This window comes from Pelobates fuscus, chromosome 9 (genome assembly GCF_036172605.1).
Source record: "Pelobates fuscus isolate aPelFus1 chromosome 9, aPelFus1.pri, whole genome shotgun sequence".
NCBI lineage: Eukaryota > Metazoa > Chordata > Amphibia > Anura > Pelobatidae > Pelobates > Pelobates fuscus.
In genome coordinates this window covers 101,574,488-101,594,658 of record NC_086325.1, presented here as the reverse complement: position 1 = coordinate 101,594,658, position 20,171 = coordinate 101,574,488, and the positions used below count along the sequence as shown (strand labels likewise).

Sequence of the window (20,171 nt, the reverse complement as noted above, 5' to 3'; positions counted from 1 at the left end):
CAGATAATGTATGCTTAATTCAAAAAATTACCATGTTATTTACATCTCAGAGCCCTCTAAGGCAACCGTTAAATGCCATTTATTATTGTTGACTTGATAGCCAGACGAATGTAATATATAACGTATGTTAACATGCTTACACTTTACCTTAGAAAGACGCACATTATACATGTAGATACTAGTCATTATTACTGTAGTCACCACTGCTAACCTAAGGATTTTCATAAACGCCCAGATTATACGACGCCACAGCAAGCCGCGCACACTAGGAATGAGCCCAACCATACTATAGGCCTATATGGCTTCCATACTAGACACAGCCTTAAGATACGCATCCTGGTATAGAAAATAAATGCCTAGCTACCAGCAGCAATTGCACAAATTGTTTTGCTTAGACATGCTACAATGCTTCGACAGGGGCTAAAGTTTACTGTTAATTGCCTACACAATACGCTTGTTACGTCATTGCTTAATGTTAATAGATAGGACTTTTCATCGCACCGAGATGCCTGCCCCTTATAATCCCAATACCATATATGAGCACTGTACCATATATACTAAAATGAATATACTAAAATGCTTGTTTATCCTGACCTATATGCCTCTGCGCAGGCAACCATATACTACATTCATTACCCTGTACTATGCCTGCTCATGCTTTTTTGCGACACTAATAAAAATATTAAAAACAAAACAAACATAAGAAAACAGTAAAAGCAATATTTTCGATATAACAAAGCAAAATTAAAAAACTCAGACAATATCAATAAAGGCACAAATACAAACATACAGGAAAAGGGCAAAGAATATTAAGGTTAGGGGCAGATGGATAACTACCCATCACATTTAATTCATTGCTTACTGGTAACTATTTTGCATCAACAGCAGGCCAAAGTGGCGCATATCGAGAGCGGTTATTGCCTTTTGAAATTGGCTAACGCCCTGGCAGAAGTTTCTCGTGATGTATTAATCCACTTCCCATCACTTAAGGATAAGAAGACGGCGATGGAAGCACTGAAACTGCAAATACCCCATTCACTTGGAGTCTTCACATTTTTGCAGGACCTATGGAATTCAACTTTGGACTGGCAACAATCTTTTCAGTCTGGCACAAAGAAGCTCTGGGAGGCTAACAGTTGTTGCTGGGGGTCAACTCTCTCTCTCTCTCAGCCACTAAAGATGGCAGCCTGGATAAACTCACCACCACAACCAAATTCAGCTTTATTCCTGCAGTCACTAAATCTGACTCCCAACGCTCGGCACTACTTTGGAGATCACAAGAACATGGTACGTTTCAATAATGGCTTAGTTTATCACCTGCCCCATCACAGATATGGTATGAGATTTGCCATTATTTCTATTTTCTCTTTTGTGTTCTAAATATTTATAGATATTTTAGCTGAAATTAAATGATGTTGCCACCAGAAAGGCCACCTAATATATTCTAGCACCCCCAACTCCCCAAAATCCGGGTCATGGAGAATTATCAACAGTCATTTCTAGTAGGTTAAGCTTGTTAGATGGTTCATATCCTAAGAATGACTTATTAACAATAAATGTAACTGCTTCTCTTTTACTTATGTTCATATTTTCTAACTCAAAAAGGATACTATCTGTCGTATATGATACTCTTATATTTCTGTCATATTGTTAGCATATATATTGTTACTTGTGGACCACTCTTTTGTCCATAAAAGAATGCAAAAATAAAGTAGTATTGTGTTTGTTTATTTTTTTTTTTTTTACATATATTAATATTTTTATATTCAGTGTCTCCTAAGCAAACATTTTCTATATAAAATGATGGTATGATTATTCATAGTTGGAAATGTTATGGACTAATAATGCCATAAACATACTCATTATATAAAGAAAGCAATGTAGGGTTCTAAAAGAAAAGCCATCAAGAATGTAATTTTGTTATTCTACATGAAGATTGCCCTACGTTTAATTTTACTCCACAAACAATCTATCTAAGAAAACCTGCAATAATATACAATATATTTTCTTTTGGCTTAGCTGCACAACTCCTAGATACTGAAGAAGTCACAAAAATGTCCATCAAAATAGAGAGAGAGAGAGATAAAACGTAGAAGCAGTGGAAAAGTAAACACAAAGTTTTACATCTAATAGTAAAAGGAACATTGTCACTGCAGCCAAATTATATTTTTTTATTCTGTGCTTGAAGGAATTGTAAACCTAACTGCTGATCCACTCAGCAAATAAAAAAACATCCAAATTAGAATGAAATTGGTATTGCTAATGTAGAGAAGGAACTGCTTAAACACCATTGGGTTGTTTTCTCAAATTTATTTAAATATAGTTACCGTTCACATTTCATGCAATGGTCGACAATCAAGATCTAAAACAACATGGTCTATATATGGCGCATAGGACTTCACTTTCTCCAAATGTAAAATTTGTGTGTGCCATGGGCTCCCGCTGACTTTCATTAGAATAGCACGAATCTGAGATTCAGTTGCCTCTGCCCATTCCTTCCAAGCCATATTCTTCCATTTAATAACATCCTCTTTCGTACCATTCATATTAAGTCCTGCATGTCTAATAAAGCTGTTCACATTGTGGTGGATGTGCAGTATTCCTCCAGTATCCTTCTTCAAAACTCTACAGGCCACTTCATAACCAGGTTCCGATGAGGGGATAAGGCCCAAATTTACTCTGTCAGCCACATCTTGTAGTTTCAACTATAGAGATATAAAATAATAGTTATAAATAGTTTAGGCTTGAACTTTAAAATCATGTTTTCACTAAATAAAGATGTGGGTATCAAAGTGAACAATCATGCCATTAATTAAATTTACTAATAATGTATAACCTCCCACATAAATACTCAGAATTGTCTACTAAAGACCAAACATACAGCCTTCAATTTCCAGAGCAAGATTGGTGGCCAACCATGTTGAAACTGTACAGTCCCATGGTTGGTTTCTGGTCACTGGTGTCTTTGAATCACAATCCATTTTTTTTTTTTTTTTTATCTAAAATGGTATCTATTGTTAAAGGTACCTGCAGAAATGCAGGATGAAGTCTGAAACACAATGCCTGTCTGTGCTCATTTGCATGTCAAGCTGGGATCTGTGGAACATGATTTCTCAAGTTTCTGGGCCGAAGAAGAACTTGAGATATGGAGGTGATGCACAACAGTATTGACTCGCTATATATACAAACAAATACAAAACAAACACACACACAATATATAGATTAAACTAGAAATGGCGAAGGAATTCCAGTAAGCGCCCAAGTGCTACAATAGACTACCAAGACACAAAGATAACCATCCACAAATATAATTTGAGCTTAATTTGCAAACAAAGCAGAACATTCACATTTCTGACCCAACAAAGGAAAATAATCAAAACAATGCAAACATGATATAAGTATTGGAGTAGCTGTGCTAGTCAAGTTATTCAGATGACAAAATAAAAAGAAATTACAAATAAATTAGGACAACATAATTTATTTACATCAAATTACAACAAATTTCCAGCCGTGACATATATAACCCAAACCCATGCCATTACTACCCCTGAGATATGCAGATCATGAATTGAGAAACAGATGTTTGTGTAATAGCCAATTCCTTGGAACCAGAACACTGTATAGCAAGCTTAGGCAGATTTTTAATTCTTACCTGCCTGTTATCACCCTCATGAATCAGGCATTTCTCAGAAACTCTGTTGAGTTCCAGGTTTTGTTTTAATGCTTTCACAGCGTGGGGATTCCACTCACAAGCGTGGACAAAAGCAGCACCAGCGTGGACCAGGTACGGCAATGTGAAGTATCCAATGCCTGAGGCAAAGCATAATAAAATATTATACCTGAATGTTTTTATTTCCTACCACAGGTATACACAAAATTATAACAAACTAAAAACAATATCCAAGTTATTTTACTGTGTCACTCAAAAACATGTTTTCGTCTAAGGCAAAGGAAAGGTTTTTTTAATGTAAGAACAAGAAGGATTTGGAATTCTCTGCCTGAAGAAGTGGTTTTATCAGAATCCGTACAGATGTTTAAACGGCAATTAGATGCTTACTTGCAAAAACAAGTAGGGTAGGGTAACTGTAGGGTAATAGCTTCTTGATCCAGGGATAAATCTTGACTGCCATTCTGGGGTCAAGAGGGAATTTGTTTCCTAGTTTGTTGCAAAATTAGAAGTGCTTCAAACTGGGTTTATTGCCTTCTTTTGGATAAACAGCAATAAACAAACGTGAGGAAGGCTGAAATTGATGGACACGTGTCTCTTTTCAGCCTATATTACTATTAAAGTTTCCTTTCCATAATTCTTGTTTGTTGATATCACTTTCCAATGTCTGTGACTGTGATCTGCAAAAGGATTCTCTATTCAATCTCTTTACTGTAAAATGTGTATTATGACCCATCATATTTCCAAATAACTAGTCTTGGATATTCTATGACATAAAGAAACAATCCAAGCATCATAAGCACTACAGTTTGTTATTATGGTTATGGTGCCAGGAGTACCCTAGCATCCTCTGCAAGTAAGTTATCAAACTGTTTTAGAACAATTTGATAATTTACCTGGGCCCAGCTGGCGCCTGTAAATCACAGCCCGGCATCAGGATTCTTCTTATGGAAAAATCCAGTTAACTCCCCTGAGCTAAGCAGGGACATGCATGGGCCGCACTTATTTTCCAATATCTTCTCACACAATGGGGGCCATTCTATATCGAGCCTGCTTAGCCATGGGGACACAGGTACATTGTCAAACCATTCTACCATGCTTTGACAAATTACTCTGGGAGGGTCCCAGGGCGACCACAGCCGGCCTGACCTTTTACCTGGTGTCCATTGGGTGACTCTCCCGCCTACACTACCCCAGCCAGATAGCTTCTGGTGTTTTGCTTGATGTAGAGGAAGAGGAAATTGGCATAACCCCAGGTTTAAATTATTATTATTTTAAAATGGTTTGACTCATCAGATTGGGGGTAGGGGTTTTCAAGGGGAGCCCTCCTGGCACCATAACTAGTACAATGTCATGTAGTGAATATAGTGCTTGGATTGTTGCTATAAAATATGCAACTCCTGCAACTACAAAGAAAATCTGGGGACAAGAAAATCAATAATTAAAGTACCACTCCACAGTTAAAATAAAACACCGAAAAAAAAAACAACCGCACACTTTAGTAGATACAGCCCCAATGAATGTATGCATGCATATTTTCATGTATGTATTCATTGGGAGTTGTGGCAAACCTAGCAACTTAAGACTGTCATTGTATGAATATATTGCTATTGCTATCCTGGTAAGACTGTCTGCATATACCTTTATTCCTAGTCTATAGTATCATCAGACTGATAGCATTCGTATGCTTGCGGCACGAAAGCCACAAGCATTCATATGGTAGTTTCACGAACAGTGAATTTAAACGCTGTTTGTGAAACTAATAAACTACTGAATGGGAGACCACACAAAGGGGGGAGCACTAAGGTACAGGGGAAGGAAGGGAAAAGGAACACTGGGGTAGGGAGCAACCACTAAAAAAGAAGGGAGAGGAATGTGGGGCACTAAAGGGCATGGGGGGGCACTAAGAGATAAGTAAGGGGAGGGAGAAGAGGAAAACTAACGAACATGGAGGGGGTGAGAGAGGAACACTAAGGGACATGGAGGAGAGAGTGGCACACAGGGGGGCCTGAGTGGAGAGAAAGACACATGGAAGGACATGATGGGGGGAATAGACACATAGATGGGCCTGGGGGTGACAATGTACACAGAGGGGCTGGGGATGAAAGCGACACACAGAAGGGCATGGGTGTGGAAATACAAAGGGGCTGGGGTGAAAGAGACACAGAGGGATTGGAGGAGAGGAAAAAAAAGACACAGAGGGGCTGGGGGGAGATAGATGGGCTGGTGGTGAAGGAGAAACACACAAAGGGGCTGGGTGGAGTTAGAAACAAATGGGGGTTGTAAGAGATACACAAGGCAGGTGTAAGACACACAATGGGGAAAAATAGGGGATAAGATACACTAAAGGGGGTAAGATGTTTTAAAGAGGGGATAAGAAACAAAAGGTGGGTTAAGGGGCCACAGGTGAAGATGCATTTGGGTTGGTGGGTGGGGGTGCCAAAATCGTCTTCACCTGTGTACCCAAAAATCCTTGCACCGGCCCTGACCACAGGGAAGCTGAAGGAAGTAAGAAGAAATCCTCCCTGGTTGTTTGGAACACCCCCTGGCTGTCAATCATAGTTCACTTATCAAAGTGCTGATTACTCACATAAATCAGCACTTTTATAAACTGGGGTTAAACTAAGGTGCTTTTGAGATGTAGAGTGGTCCTTTAATACATAAATACACAAAGATACACTATAAGGGAACAGAAAACACCTCACCTGCATAAAGATCCGCCACTATCTCCCCAGAACAACAGAGGGATGCCACTCTCTGCTTCTCTGATATGTTCCCTGCTGAGAACATGCATTTGGTGACATCAAAAGTGTATCTATAGATGGAGATAAAACTAATTAATGGGAATACAATACAGACATAATTCACTTCTTCATGCAATTCATTACAGGTCTGACCTGATGCCATTGTCAATGTGCTCCACCCATCCACTATCCCCAAGCAGCAGAGTGACGGTAGGGGATCTCACACCATCATCCTGAATGCAGCCTTCCTTCGCTAAGCGTCTAACTCCAAGCGAAGATGCCACATTTATCCAAAGCTCAGGACCTTTAAACAATTATAGATAAAAAATAAATAAATAAAATGGCAAGTTTGATCATTTTTTGTTTTTCTAACCATAAGCATTAATTACTACACTGAGCTTAAGCTCAGGTACAGACTGTCCACCGGACGCTTCACATTTAGCTACCTCCTCTTTCTTCCAGGGTATGATGGGACATTTAAGTAGCAGGAGATGTATGCAGAAACCTAGTCCAGATAAATTACTGCTTCCAAGTGTCCTAATGTACTCTGCAGCTCGTGGTTTTAAATGGAAGAGGTAGATTACTGTGCTTTCCATCTTGACCCAGTCTAGCCGTGCTTATAAACATGTATCACTGTAATAGTAAGCACAAACCTTGTTGTTTCCACAAAGTATCATTGAAGCAGTTCTCACTGAATACAATTAAATCCCCATGCTTCTGCCATGAATGAGGTAAGTCACGTTCAAGGTCACGTGGCCAAGCCACACCGTGGCTTTCTAAAAGCTCACAAAGATCTATACGCAACTTCTGGGCTGGAGACTGAATCCGGGCACGCTTGGACAGCACAGGATTCTGAAAAGCCAATACCAAGACCAATTACTTAATATACCAAAATTACAAGGCTAACTTAATTGTAAATAAGATACACAATTTCATCATATACAGAAAAACAATAATTTGCCATAATACTTTTCGATTATTGAGTCAGTTCAAACAATTGCAAAGTCAGTTGACCCACCCATCAGCCAATGAGAGTGTATCTGCACAGCCCTCACTAGCTTAGTGCAGCAAACTGGATTATCTTGCAAGGAGAATATGGAAAGCTGGTCTGTGGCCACAGTCTCTCCGCAGGACCCAGGTAAGTTGTCGAAACGTTTTTTTTATAAATATTTGTCTAGAAATGCCCTGGCACTGTTCCCCAGTTTAATATCAATCTTTGTAGGAGTAAACTAAAGCTGTTTCCACTGTCTGGAAAAAAACTCCCTCCTCAACTGCATTTATAATGCACTTCTACATTATGAATGTTAGAGGATCACATTAGTGTCAGGAAAACAAAGCGGTTTTCCTGACACTATAGTGCCCTGAGGGTGCCCCCACTCTAAGGGTCCCCCTCCCATGGCGCTGAAGGTTAAAACCCCTTCAGTTACTTACCTTATTCCAGCGCTCGGCTCCCTCGGCGCTGGTGACCTCTCCTCCCCCGCCGACGGTAACGGAGCCGAATGCGCATGCGTGGCAAGTGCTGCGCGCGCATTCAAGCTGTCAATAGGAAAGCATTTGTCAATGCGTTCCTATGGACGCTCTACGCGATGGAGGCATGATATGCCTCCAGCGTCGCAGATGCGCCTCTAGTGGATGTCCAGAAAACAGCCACTAGAGGCTGGCTTAACCCCAAATGTAAACATAGCAGTTTCTCTGAAACTGCTATGTTTGCATCTAAAGGGTTAAAACCTGAGGGACATTGCACCCAGACCACTTCTTTGAGCTGAAGTGGTCTGGGTGACCATGGTGTCCCTTTAATTTAATCAAACTGGAGAGCATGAATAGCCTGGCACTGCAGGGATACACAATACTTGAACTTTAAGAGAATTAATGCTTTCCAAGTTGGATACATTTGACAACTTTAATGTGGAAGTGTATATTTCATATTATCAATGTGGTGTAGGAGGCAGATTCTGAGCACCAGGACTAACTAACTGGTCACACCAATAGGGAACTCTAGAGTCTAGACAATATAAATCATTGCACCTTCTTTACAGGATACATTTTTAGCTTTCAGCTACTAGTTTAGACAGCCAAGTACTCACTAAAAACAATGTTAAAGCAGGTTTTTCTTCCATTAAACAGGTAATAATTGCAGAGTAGCTTTCGAAGTATAATTACAACCTCATTCTCACCATTATCAAAGTTTCCCTGCAGGAACTTCCAGGTGCAACAACTGTTGTTAGTTCTTCCAAGATACATGAACTGAGCTTTTCTTTGAGTACTGGTATGGCTACAGTGCAATCTGAGAGCTTCTGTACCCGGTAACGTCCATCGAAGATGCCCATCTTCTCAAGATGCTCTCTTCAAAATGGAAAAAGAGTAAAAAAAAATCTATAATCTAAAAATAAAAAAATATCTATCTAGCTTCGTGTATAACTAACCAGTTAAAGAAGAATTTGCTCTTTTGACCTATTGGAATATTATAATTGTGTTTACAAATTTTTAAGAGAGCCCTCATTGTTTAACCTCTTTCTTTTCTGAGATTTTGTGCGTTTGCGACCAAGGTTTTTTTGGCACTTTTGCTATTTGTTCTTTCTACCATAATATAAAGGGACACTCTAAGCAAATTTTATATGGCTGAAACATAGCAAATTCTGAAACTGAATTGTGCTCGTAATTTGTGAAATGCAACTGCTAAAAAATAGATTGAAGTTATAGATAAATGATGCACTAGTAAAAAGGAAAATGTATTCCTACTTACTGTAATTTTCTTTTCCTGGTCATAGGCTATGGTAGCACAAGAATGGGTAGATCCTCCCTATCCCTAATTAGACAGGAACCTAATTAAAATAGAAGGTATAAGTAATGCCTCCTACCCCTCCCATCCTTAGTCTTGTTTCCAGCAATATCCCAGGGCGGGATCTTTGTGCTGCCATTGCCTATGACCAGGAAAAGAAAATTATGGTAAGTAGGAATAAATTTTCCTTTTTACTGGCCATATCAATGGCAGCACAACAATGGGTAATACCGCAGTAATAACCATGGAAGGGAAAGAAATACACAAGACTTCCAAATTATGAATGCAAAGTGCAAACACACACACCTCATAAGGACATTGGAACTTAAAAACGGATTGCCCACTATTGACACATTACCAAATTGACCTACTCAAATGTACCAGAGAAAATGTCTGAAAAAAGTATTGGTTGATGACCAAGCAGGCATTTAACCTATAAGTTCCAGGGGAAAATTGGCCACTGTCGCTCAAGAGGGAGGAATGGCTCTAGTGGAGAGCTAACAGACCTTCAGGTACTGTAACCCCTAGGGCCTAGTAGCCTGAACATAACCAAGACTAGCCCCTCTGCTCAGGGCCGAAACGGGAAAAAAATTTGGCCCGGGCATTTTATCATCACAGCGGGCCACTAAGAAGGAGGCGAGACAGAGAGGGTGTGTTTTGTCATCACCAATGACAAGCACACCCCCTCTCAAAGTGAGCATGTTAGTTCAATGCTCTTACAGGGCAGACCATGCGCAGAGCTCTGCTGAAGAGCTCCAGCATGAGAAAAAGGGCCTGTATTTGTTCTGCACAGTGCAAGCAAATTTAATAACATGCTGTGCTGTGTTTCCTTACAACTTGTCTCTGGTGTCTCTATATAAATGGGATACCAGGAGACAAAAGGGCCAGGAAAAAGTATTGTGCATGTGTTTGGAGTCTGGTTGTGCGATTGTGTGTTTGTAATGGGCTGATTGTGGTGTGGTATTTTGTAATAAGGTCAGTTTTAGTCGTGTTGTGTTTGTGGTGTAATGTAATGCATGTGTGGCTAGGGGCTGTAGAGAGGGTGTGTATAGGGGACGCAGTATGTGTGTATATATGTATATATATACATATATATATTTGGAAGTAATTTGTGTGCGGCGCAGTGTGTTGGGGGGTTCTGTGTCTATGTGTGAGGGAGCTGTGTGTGTGCGCGTGTGTGTAATGTGTGTGTGTGAGGGTAATGTGTGAGAGGGTGATGTGTGTGAGGCATGGTGGTGCTAGTGGTGAGTGAACTCTAGCCTGTGGGGCTAGAGTTCACTCTTGCGAGATGGGGGGTGTTGCCATGGCAACACTCCAAATCTCGCAAGAGGAACCAGACGGAGCTGCAAGATAGAACGGAAGAAAGGGATCAGCGGATCTATCTATACAGGGATCTATCTATACAAGATACAACAGAAACAATAAATAAGTAAAAAGTGGCAGCACACCTAAAAAGTAGGGCTCCCTCACAGGCCTTACAACAGAAATGGTACAGAAAAAAGAAAGGAAGGCAGCGCCACTAAAGACTGAAATGCAATATATATAATAGATAATAAGCAAATAGAAGTCCAGAATAAATAGTCTGACTGGTAGATGAATCAAACAACGAGGTATATCTTTGTAGAGGTGAATACAGTCTTTAGTAGTGGGGGAGCTGCAAGATAGAGCTCTGCCAGGGCCTCCTCTTCCTCCCCAGCCGCATGTTTGTGCAAGTGGGCTGGTGAGAGAGCTCAGCTGGGTCCTCTCCTGTCTCCCTCTCTAGCCAGCGGCCACATTATACTTACTGTGGGCCGGTGAAGGAGATCTTTTATCTCCCCACTGGCCCGTCATGGAATACCGCAGGGCCGGTGCTCGGATAGTGTTGGCCCTGTATGGACCGGTAGGGGAGATCCTGTGACCTCTCCTGCCAGTCTGGGTACATGGCCATCGCGGCCCACTGGGCATTTGCCCAAGGTGCCCGATGGCCAGTCCGGGCATGCCTCTGCTGATGGCTTATATAGAGGCATGAAGACCTCTCCTGGTGAATTAGTAAAGATAAATAGTCTATCAGAAGAAAGCTAGATAGTGAATCTATAGAAATAGATCTTAAGACATCTATCTAGGACTAGAGAAAGTTTCATTATGGCGTCTTCATTCCGATCCATAGGCTTTTAGAGCTGGAAGAATAATTTCTGCATTAATATGGAGAGAAGAAGCCACTTAATGACAAAATTCAGGAACATATTGAGGATTATTCTATATTGGGAAAGACAGTAAAGGGTTTTAATGCCAAATAGTGCCTGAAGATCTGGCATCCTTCTGCCCAGTGCTAATGTCACTAATAGAGCTAACTTAACATTAAGTAGTTGTGGAGAGATAGTCTCATGATTAAAAGGGGTGAGAAGTCCACAGGATCAATGGTCAGGGCTGCCACCAGAAATGTTGGGGCCCCTAACTCAGCTCAGGGTCTGGGCCTCCTGGGGCCCACCTCCAAATACCGCTCACAGGGTCCGCCTCCAAATACCGCCCACAGGAATACACACACACACACACAGACACAAAAGGACACAGATACATACTAACAGACACACATACTGAAACAGACATACACGCATACAGGCATTCATACTGACACACACATACTGAGACATACACACATATACAGACACACAGGCATACATAGTGACAGACAGACACACATACATTCATGAGGACATACAGACACCGACATACATACACACATACATTCATAATGGCATACAGACATTCATACATTCAGACTGACATACATGCATATATGCATACAGACATCCATACACACAGACATACGTTCATAATGATATACATCCATACATATATACATACAGACATACATACATAATGACATACAGACATACATATATACATACATAATGACATACAGACATACATATATACATACAGACATACATATATACATACAGACATACATATATATATACATAATGACATACATACATACATAATGACATACAGACATACCATATATACTCGAGTATAAGCCGAGTTTTTCAGCACATTTTTTGTGCTGAAAAAACCCAACTCGGCTTATACTCGAGTCAATAGTCTGTATTATGGCAATTTGCATTGCCATAATACAGACTGGGGCTGCAGAGATGTTACTTACCTCTCCTGCAGCTCCTGTCAGCTCCCTCCTCCTCCACGCCGTCCGTTCAGCACCTCGGTCAGCTCCCAGTGTAAATCTTGCGAGAGCCGCGGCTCTCGCGAGACTTACAGTGTGAGCTGACAGAAGAGCTGAACGGACGGCGCGGAGGAGGAGGGAGCTGACAGGAGCTGCAGGAGAGGTAAGTAACATCTCTGCCAGCCCCCCTCTCCCCTCCCACTGAACTACCAATGCCACTGGACCACCAGGGAAGGAGAGCCCCCCTCCCTGCCATGTATCAAGCAGGGAGGGGGGACGAAAAAAAAAATAATAATAATAAAAAAAAAAAATAATAATTAAATTTAATAATAAGAAATAATAATAAAAAAAAATATTAAAATAATTAAAAATAAAAATAAAATTGCCCATCCCCCACCAAGGCTCTGCAACAAACACTGCACTCATACACACACTGCATTCATACAGACACTGCACTCATATACACACACTGCACTCATACACACGCTGCACTCATACACACACACACTGCATTCATACACACACACTGCATTCATACACACACACACTAAAATACATATTCAATTAATATATATTTTTTTAGGATCTAATTTTATTTAGAAATTTACCAGTAGCTGCTGCATTTCCCACCCTAGTCTTATACTCGAGTCAATAAGTTTTCCCAGTTTTTTGGGGTAAAATGAGGGGCCTCGGCTTATATTCCGGTCGGCTTATACTCGAGTATATACGGGTACATATATACATACATAATGATATACATACATAATGACATACAGACATACATGCATACAGACATAATGACATACATTGATACTGACAGACAGACAGACATACATGCATACAGACATACATGCATACAGACATACATGCATACAGACATACATGCATACAGACATACATGCATACAGACATACATGCATACAGACATACATGCATACAGACAGACATACAGGGCCGCCGGGCCCGTGACAACCGTTATGGTTGTCACCCCTGATAACGGCCCTGTCAATGGTTAACTGAGGGATCATATAAATACAGCCGACAGATATTTAGATACCTCCATATCAAAGCCCCTTCACAAAAAGAGAGCTCAGAGAGTGCTGAGAAATGTATCTCTGAGGTATAGAGGCTAAGTCCGAGATGAGTCCAGGATTGAAGAACTTATGACCTCCTTGGTAGAAAGAATTTAAATAATCACCTTATTAGAAATAGACCAGGAAAAAAGGCATCTCAACTCTGTAAAGGTAGCTGAGGATATACATTTTACCTCAAGGATATACGTTTTCAGAAGGGTATTAATGCTGCACCTGAAAAACCTTTATATTTAAGCCCTTCTTTTCAATATCGAAACCTTCAGAAAGAGGAGAGGAGAACTGGACCTGATGGAAGAGAAACGTTTTGGGAGATCCCATTGAGGTACTGAAGAAGATACACAGAAGTGAAAACCATATTGATATTGGCTCTTGCAATCCATGCAGAAGAGAGGTGTTTGATGTTAGGATGTTCCTTTCATGAACATATCGATTTTGAAGAAATGTTCCTCAATCCCAGTGGATGGTATTGATCATTTTCACTGTCCAAGGAATTTTTATAGTAAAGTTAACGTCCTCCCTTGTGCCATCTTATTAGACCTATCGTAGAGGACATGGATGAGGTAATATGACAGTCAACATCCTTTACTTGATAAGTCGTACTGCACTTTCTGAAGAGAGCTGTACTGTGCCTTAGACTGTGTTGAAACATGTTCCCAGATATACCCTGAACTGGGAGGGATCAAGGTGATTTCATCAGACATTTATCTTTCACCATGAAGATGTAAAAATTAAAGTGTCCTTCCACTGCAATCTGAGAAACCTCCGGTTATGTGGGGCAATGGGTACATGGGAATAAGCATCCTGCAAATCTGTAGAAATCATCCAACGTACTAGGAGTACTGCCTTTATGATGAAGAATGTTCAAGAATCCTGTAAACTTACGTAGATCTAGAATGGATCTCCATCCACCTGTTAGAAACAGAATCTTTGTTCTTGATGCTTTTGAAATTTCTCACAATAGCTCCTTCTAATTAAGGGGAAGCCACAAAATTTACCAGGCGTCTCTTTTTACCTTTTCTCTTCCTCTGGTAGAAGAACTACCACGTCTCAATGTTGAGATCTTCAATACGGTCTTCCAGGTGTGAAATACCTTGATCCTGGAAGGAAGGGAATGAGAGTCCTTGGATCAAAATGGTCTCCTGAAACTTAGGTCTTGCAGTAGACAAGCTTTCCTGCCCTCTGCCGTTCTCTTGATCCATTCATCTCGGAGGAGGCATACACTGACCAGATACTGAGCCAAAGAGCCCGACTAGTAGACAAAGAGAAAGTCATATTTCTGGTTTCTATGGAAGATTCTTAGCTGAAGACTATTTCCGGCTTAATGAGTTGTAATGTCAACAGACAAAAGGAAGATTATCTCTGATATGCCACTCCAAATTATCCATATCAATCTTAGATCCTTAGAGATTGAGGTAAGAGTTGAACTTTTAGTCAAGTACGTCATCGTCCACTTAGGAGCAGAGTCCCAGGTACAGACATTTGATATCTCAATGGATGAAGACGCAAGATACTCCCTTGTGTTGAAAACCTCTCTCAGTGTAGAACCATTCCTCCATAATAAGGATCCTAATAGTACCGGGAACTGAAAAAGATCCTATGTTCCTTCTGACATCCGAAAAGAAAGGCTAGAGGTAGAAGGCTCAATCTTACAAGATTCTTTCAGATATAAAGATATATGGACTCTGGAAATCAAATGGTCCACTTGAGCTGATTCTGGAGGTATGAAATAGGCGGAATATCCTTATCTGAAGATGATACTATATCTCTGAATGGAGATCACCACCAACAGTGGAACAAACTTGGTAAAAGAGGAACTGTTACAAGTTTACAGAATCCTCGGAACAAAAATCTATTTGCGCAAAAGACAGATGTTTACCCAAATCAGAGATATGAATGAAATTGTATGCAAAAGCCTGTAGATTCTCAGTGTATCGATATGCCTAGCAATTTGAGCAAAAATTGTTTTTGCGCAAACAGACTATATATACGGAGCACACTGAAAACTTTTGAACAGTTCCTCCCGTATCTTATGTTTTACTGTTATGGTGGCGATCCACATACCTAACTCAAACATTATACTCAAGGCTAATTTCCAATTGTATCTGTTGGGGTTCACTGTCGACCGTAATTGATCCCCAACATATTTGTACGTGTAAGGCTTTTACCTGGCACCATCTAATGCCAAATAATACGAACTCTGTTAGCATATCGATACACTGTTTACTAAGGGGCTAGTTACAGCTGTGGGCGGATTAGCGATCTCCATGTAGGAGGTCTCAGCCTTTATCACTACCCTGTTACTTTGGTTACGCTGTATCTCTGCACCTTTCATTATAATATACATTAGGAATTGTTTGTGCAGCCTATACCGAATAGCCGTTATGACACATTTATATGATTTATTGTTTGTATTAACCGTAGAGGCATGAGCATACTATTTAACAGATAGTTAACCACCGGGCAAATCCTACCTCTGCACTAACGAGATCTCAGTTTTGAGGATACTGGATACATTCTGTACAGTTCCCCATTTACTAATGATCGTCACCTCTATCACCTCTACGGGGGCTATCCCCACATCATTCTAATACCATACTAGGATCGTACTTAGTACCACTGTATTATAAATGATTAATTGTATTGCTGCCGAGAATCTACAGGCTTTTGCATACAATTTCATTCATATCTCTGATTTGGGTAAACATCTGTCTTTTGCGCAAATAGATTTTTGTTCCGAGGATTCTGTAAACTTGTAACAGTTCCTCTTTTACCAAGTTGTTCCACTGTTGGTGGTGATCTCCACTTTTAAGGGCTCTATTAAAAGTTATATTTTAACTAACTACACTTGGGCACTCATCCTCCTCCTCTCTGTGTATACTACTTTTGTAGTTACTCTAGGGTTAACCCCTTGCCTGTGAGTGCCCTTTCCAGGCTTCCAGGTCTTTTCTGTTTTCTCCTTTATATCTCTGAATGTATCAATCGCCAAGGATTCCTCTAAGTATTTTTTCTAGGAATTGTCCAGAGGATCTGTGCTTTAACAGCTTCTATGTTGTCTTGAGATACCTCCTGCTTGATATTGCATAATATACGCAGAGCAGAGGGATCTGAATCAATAACTGCATAAGATTCCTATTTACCCTTGGCAAAGCAAATCTCTGCTAAAAAAGCAGAGATTGAAAGACACATAAAAAGATGTAATATAACTTTCATATGGGAAAAAACTATAAGAAATTTTTTAACTTTTGGTGCTTAAAAGGGGAAGTCAATACAACACTGCAACCGTACTAACATTACAGAATACACATGCGCAAATCGGATTTTCACGCATGCACATAAACGGCATGGTGCAATTGTTCGATTCCCGCCTGTACATTCGCGGGGATTTTAACACCATGTAAGAGACCCTAAAGCAGAAAACAAAGCAGCAAAGAGCCGTTAAAAACGAAAGGCTGGGATAGAAGAACAGAGGGGCGAATTGCCGAGAATGCCCATTACCTAGTACAGAGGCATAGAAATAAGTTAATAAAGCGGCAAACAGCCGTTAATGTCTAAAACCAAATATATGCTCTGAATGTGCATGCCCAGCCTGCTACCCCTTGGTCACTGCAGGAAATCCATAGACAAGTACAAAATACAGTTGTACGTTAACCCTTTCAGTGATGGAATGCATGTCCATCTCACATTAACTCTTTCAGCGATGGAATGTTAGTCAATGACATTAATCTTTGCAATCCATATGCTCTCTATGTGCATGACCATCCTGCTACTACTTGGGTCACTGCAGGATATAGAATGCTGGCAAATTTCTTGATACCCACCCCTAGGGTCACAGCAAGTAAATCCATATGCTCTCTATGTGCATGCCCAGCCTGCTACCCCTTGGGTCACTGCAGGAATTATGGTGATGGCCTGATTTTGCTACCCCATCGGGTCACAGCAAGTTAGAACCCCCGGTCACTTAAGGAGTTTCTCCAGGGGGTCACCTTTGCGGAGGGCCATGCACTGAAGACTTCCCAAGGGCACAATTTTGCTACCCCATCGGGTCACAGAATGTAAATTTATTTTAAAGCCAACGACAGAGCCTGAATTTTACAGCTGTATTTGTCCTTTAACCCCTTAAGGACACATGACATGTGTGACATGTCATGATTCCCTTTTATTCCAGAAGTTTGGTCCTTAAGGGGTTAAAAGCAATATATGTTATGTGTGGGCACACTAACTGAGAAATAAAGAAAGTGTGTTTATATGAATATATAGCAAAAATGTCAAAGCTGTTCTGTACATCTAAGCCCAGATAATTCAAAACAGGCTATATTCAGAGAAACTGCTGTTTACATTAGGGTTAATCCAGCCTCTAGTGGCTGTTTCCACAATCCTCAATGCGAAAATCACATTGAACTCGCACTGGACATCCACAGTAAAGCATTGATTAATGCTTTCCTATGGGAGGTTTGGCTACGCATGCGCATTCGGAGCTGACGTCGGCAGGGGGAGGAGAGGTCACCAGAGCCGAGGGAGCCCGGCGCTGGATTAAGTAGCTTAAGGGGTTTTAGCCCCTTCAGCCCAGCAGGAGGGGGCTCCGAGGGAGAGACTTAATAACCCTAAAGTGCCAGGAAAATGAGTTTGTTTCCTGGCACTATAGTGTTCCTTTAAATAAATCATGACACAGTGTAATATATTATGTGATCATCTGAGGTTGTATTTATCTAATTTTAAGATAAGGAACAGATTATTGTTATTATGCCATGATATGAAAGGAGGGTGTACTTTCTTTTTCCCATGACTGGACATGAATATATCCACTTTAAATGGGCAAGCATCATTAGTGCAAATAGGGCTCAAAATTTCCAGGTGCTAGTTGCTGGTAGGCCCTGACAAATGCTAATTTACCCCATGCAAGTAGTAATTGTCCCCTGGTAAGCAATGGATGCTTCAGGTTGCAGTGATGAATAACGCTTGGCTAGACATTTTTAGAGGATACTTTCCTACATGATGCTGTGGATTATAAAATCTATCACTCTTTGCCTGCCTGAAAATGATGAGTTACAGGCCAAATTATCTTAAAGATCGGTATCCCCTACCTCTACACTCATTCCCACCTCTCCACTCTAAATGCACAGTGTAAACTGTGAATTTTGAATTCTGAACTATACATAATATAAACGCCTCCCAGGCAGATGTATATGAAATATGACAAGCTGTGCCAGGCTTTCAGCTCACTGCAGCAGTCCTGAGGATTAACAGCAAGTGTAGCAACATTAAATACTACTTCAATAATTATTTATTCATAACATATATTTACAAAATATATAACTATGAAGTTAAACAGCATACCTGTATCTCTGTGAAGATGTGGAATCTGTGAGCAGAGCTGGAATACCAGGTCCTCTGTTTTCTCCAGCCTCTATATTCATGATGTAACAAAACACACGGTTGCCCAGCTGCAGTTATAAGACACAAATATAACATTATTTCATCAAATATGTATTTTTACAACTAGACTGTTAACCTAAGGAATGACTTGTTTAGTTTAAGAATAAGAAAATAAAAAAAAATAAAAAACTATATCAAATGCTCAAATATATTGGTCCCTGCTCTTTGGTTCTTTAAGTTTGTCAAACACCATGTTAAAGCAGAAAGATAAGTCCTGCGCTCACTCCCATCACTGGGCGGCTGCAAATGACTACAGTACACATCAGCCCCAATATATAGTAAAAACCAAAGTTACAAGTTACCTGCGCTCTCTCCTTAATCCCTATGTATTTTTAAACAAATGGAATTTTTTTTTAGTTACCTCCAATGGCCATGAGAGGATGAGCCCACCTGCCAACGTCAAGGCAGACCCCCCTACGTGGGTCCTAACTCTAACCATTCACCTTGCTTCCTTGAGCCTCTGGCAAAAATCTCTACTGAGACAGAAAGGGGTCACTCTAGGCACCATAACAACTTTGCATCAACGCAAACAGTGGCATAGTATGCATAACTAAGACAGACATCTCTCTCTCTCAAGACCAGAGCTTGCCCAATTTGGTTTAAATCTTGCAACCAGCTAAAAAAAGGTTAGGAGCCAGCTTTATTTTCAATGACATATATACAATTCTTAAAGGGACACTACAGCTTAATATAGTTGTTCTGGTGTCTAGAACCAGTCCCTGCAGGATTTTAATGTAAACACTGCCTTTTAAGGTCTGAAAATATAGCAGAGTTGGAAAAACAGGTCAGACCCTGTTTTATTTTGACACAAAGTCAATTGAATTCACTGTATAATCTGGTTTAGATAATTTAGCCTAACTAAACATGAAAATTATATATATATATATATATATATATATATATATTTCCGGGTCATTTACTAAAGAAAGAATAGTCGGGAATTTTACATGAATTCAAACATGAATTTGAAATGTTGGGGTAAAGTAGCTAAAGTGGGAGCACAGGTGACTTTGAGAATGTTTCCAGTTATGTATTTGAGATTCACTCTGCGTTCCCAACAATTCTCACTTTAGTGAATATCCTTGTTTGAATTCCTGGCAGCTCCCCTGTTAGTGGATGACATGTTTAGTCTCCAGGTCACTATAGTCTATTAGAGGCTCCCTGTAGTGACAGCCAACACACATACTGCTGTCACTGTGAGCACCCGGCTTCCTGGCCGGCCATGCTCTGTGCTATCCCTGGGCGGCCAGCACTGAGCAAACTAACCGTGATGTGCACGGTCACACTGTCCTCC

General features: G+C 40.4%; 1 protein-coding gene across 1 annotated transcript; it reads right to left on the bottom strand.

Moving 5' to 3' along the window:
* Positions 1-2,295: 2,295 nt before the first annotated feature.
* Positions 2,296-20,163, bottom strand: TRMT12 (tRNA methyltransferase 12 homolog). Its single transcript, XM_063432229.1, has 8 exons — positions 20,144-20,163; positions 18,779-18,890; positions 8,586-8,754; positions 7,065-7,263; positions 6,565-6,715; positions 6,373-6,482; positions 3,653-3,810; positions 2,296-2,705 (listed from the first exon to the last, which is right to left on the bottom strand). Exons 2-8 carry the CDS (start codon positions 18,856-18,858, stop codon positions 2,331-2,333), a joined length of 1,242 nt encoding a protein of 413 aa, XP_063288299.1. The 5' UTR covers positions 18,859-18,890; positions 20,144-20,163; the 3' UTR covers positions 2,296-2,330.
* Between the last annotated feature and the right edge of the window lie 8 nt (positions 20,164-20,171).

Excerpts from the sequence above, each read along its gene's own strand:
- TRMT12 (XM_063432229.1), bottom strand. The coding sequence starts at position 18,858 with ATGAATATAGAGGCTGGAGAAAACAGAGGACCTGGTATTCCAGCTCTG. Across the intron at positions 7,264-8,585 it reads GCAGGGAAACTTTGATAATG|AATCCTGTGCTGTCCAAGCG; the intron begins GTGAGAATGAGG and ends TTGGCTTTTCAG. Across the intron at positions 3,811-6,372 it reads AGTGGCGGATCTTTATGCAG|GCATTGGATACTTCACATTG; the intron begins GTGAGGTGTTTT and ends GCTTTGCCTCAG.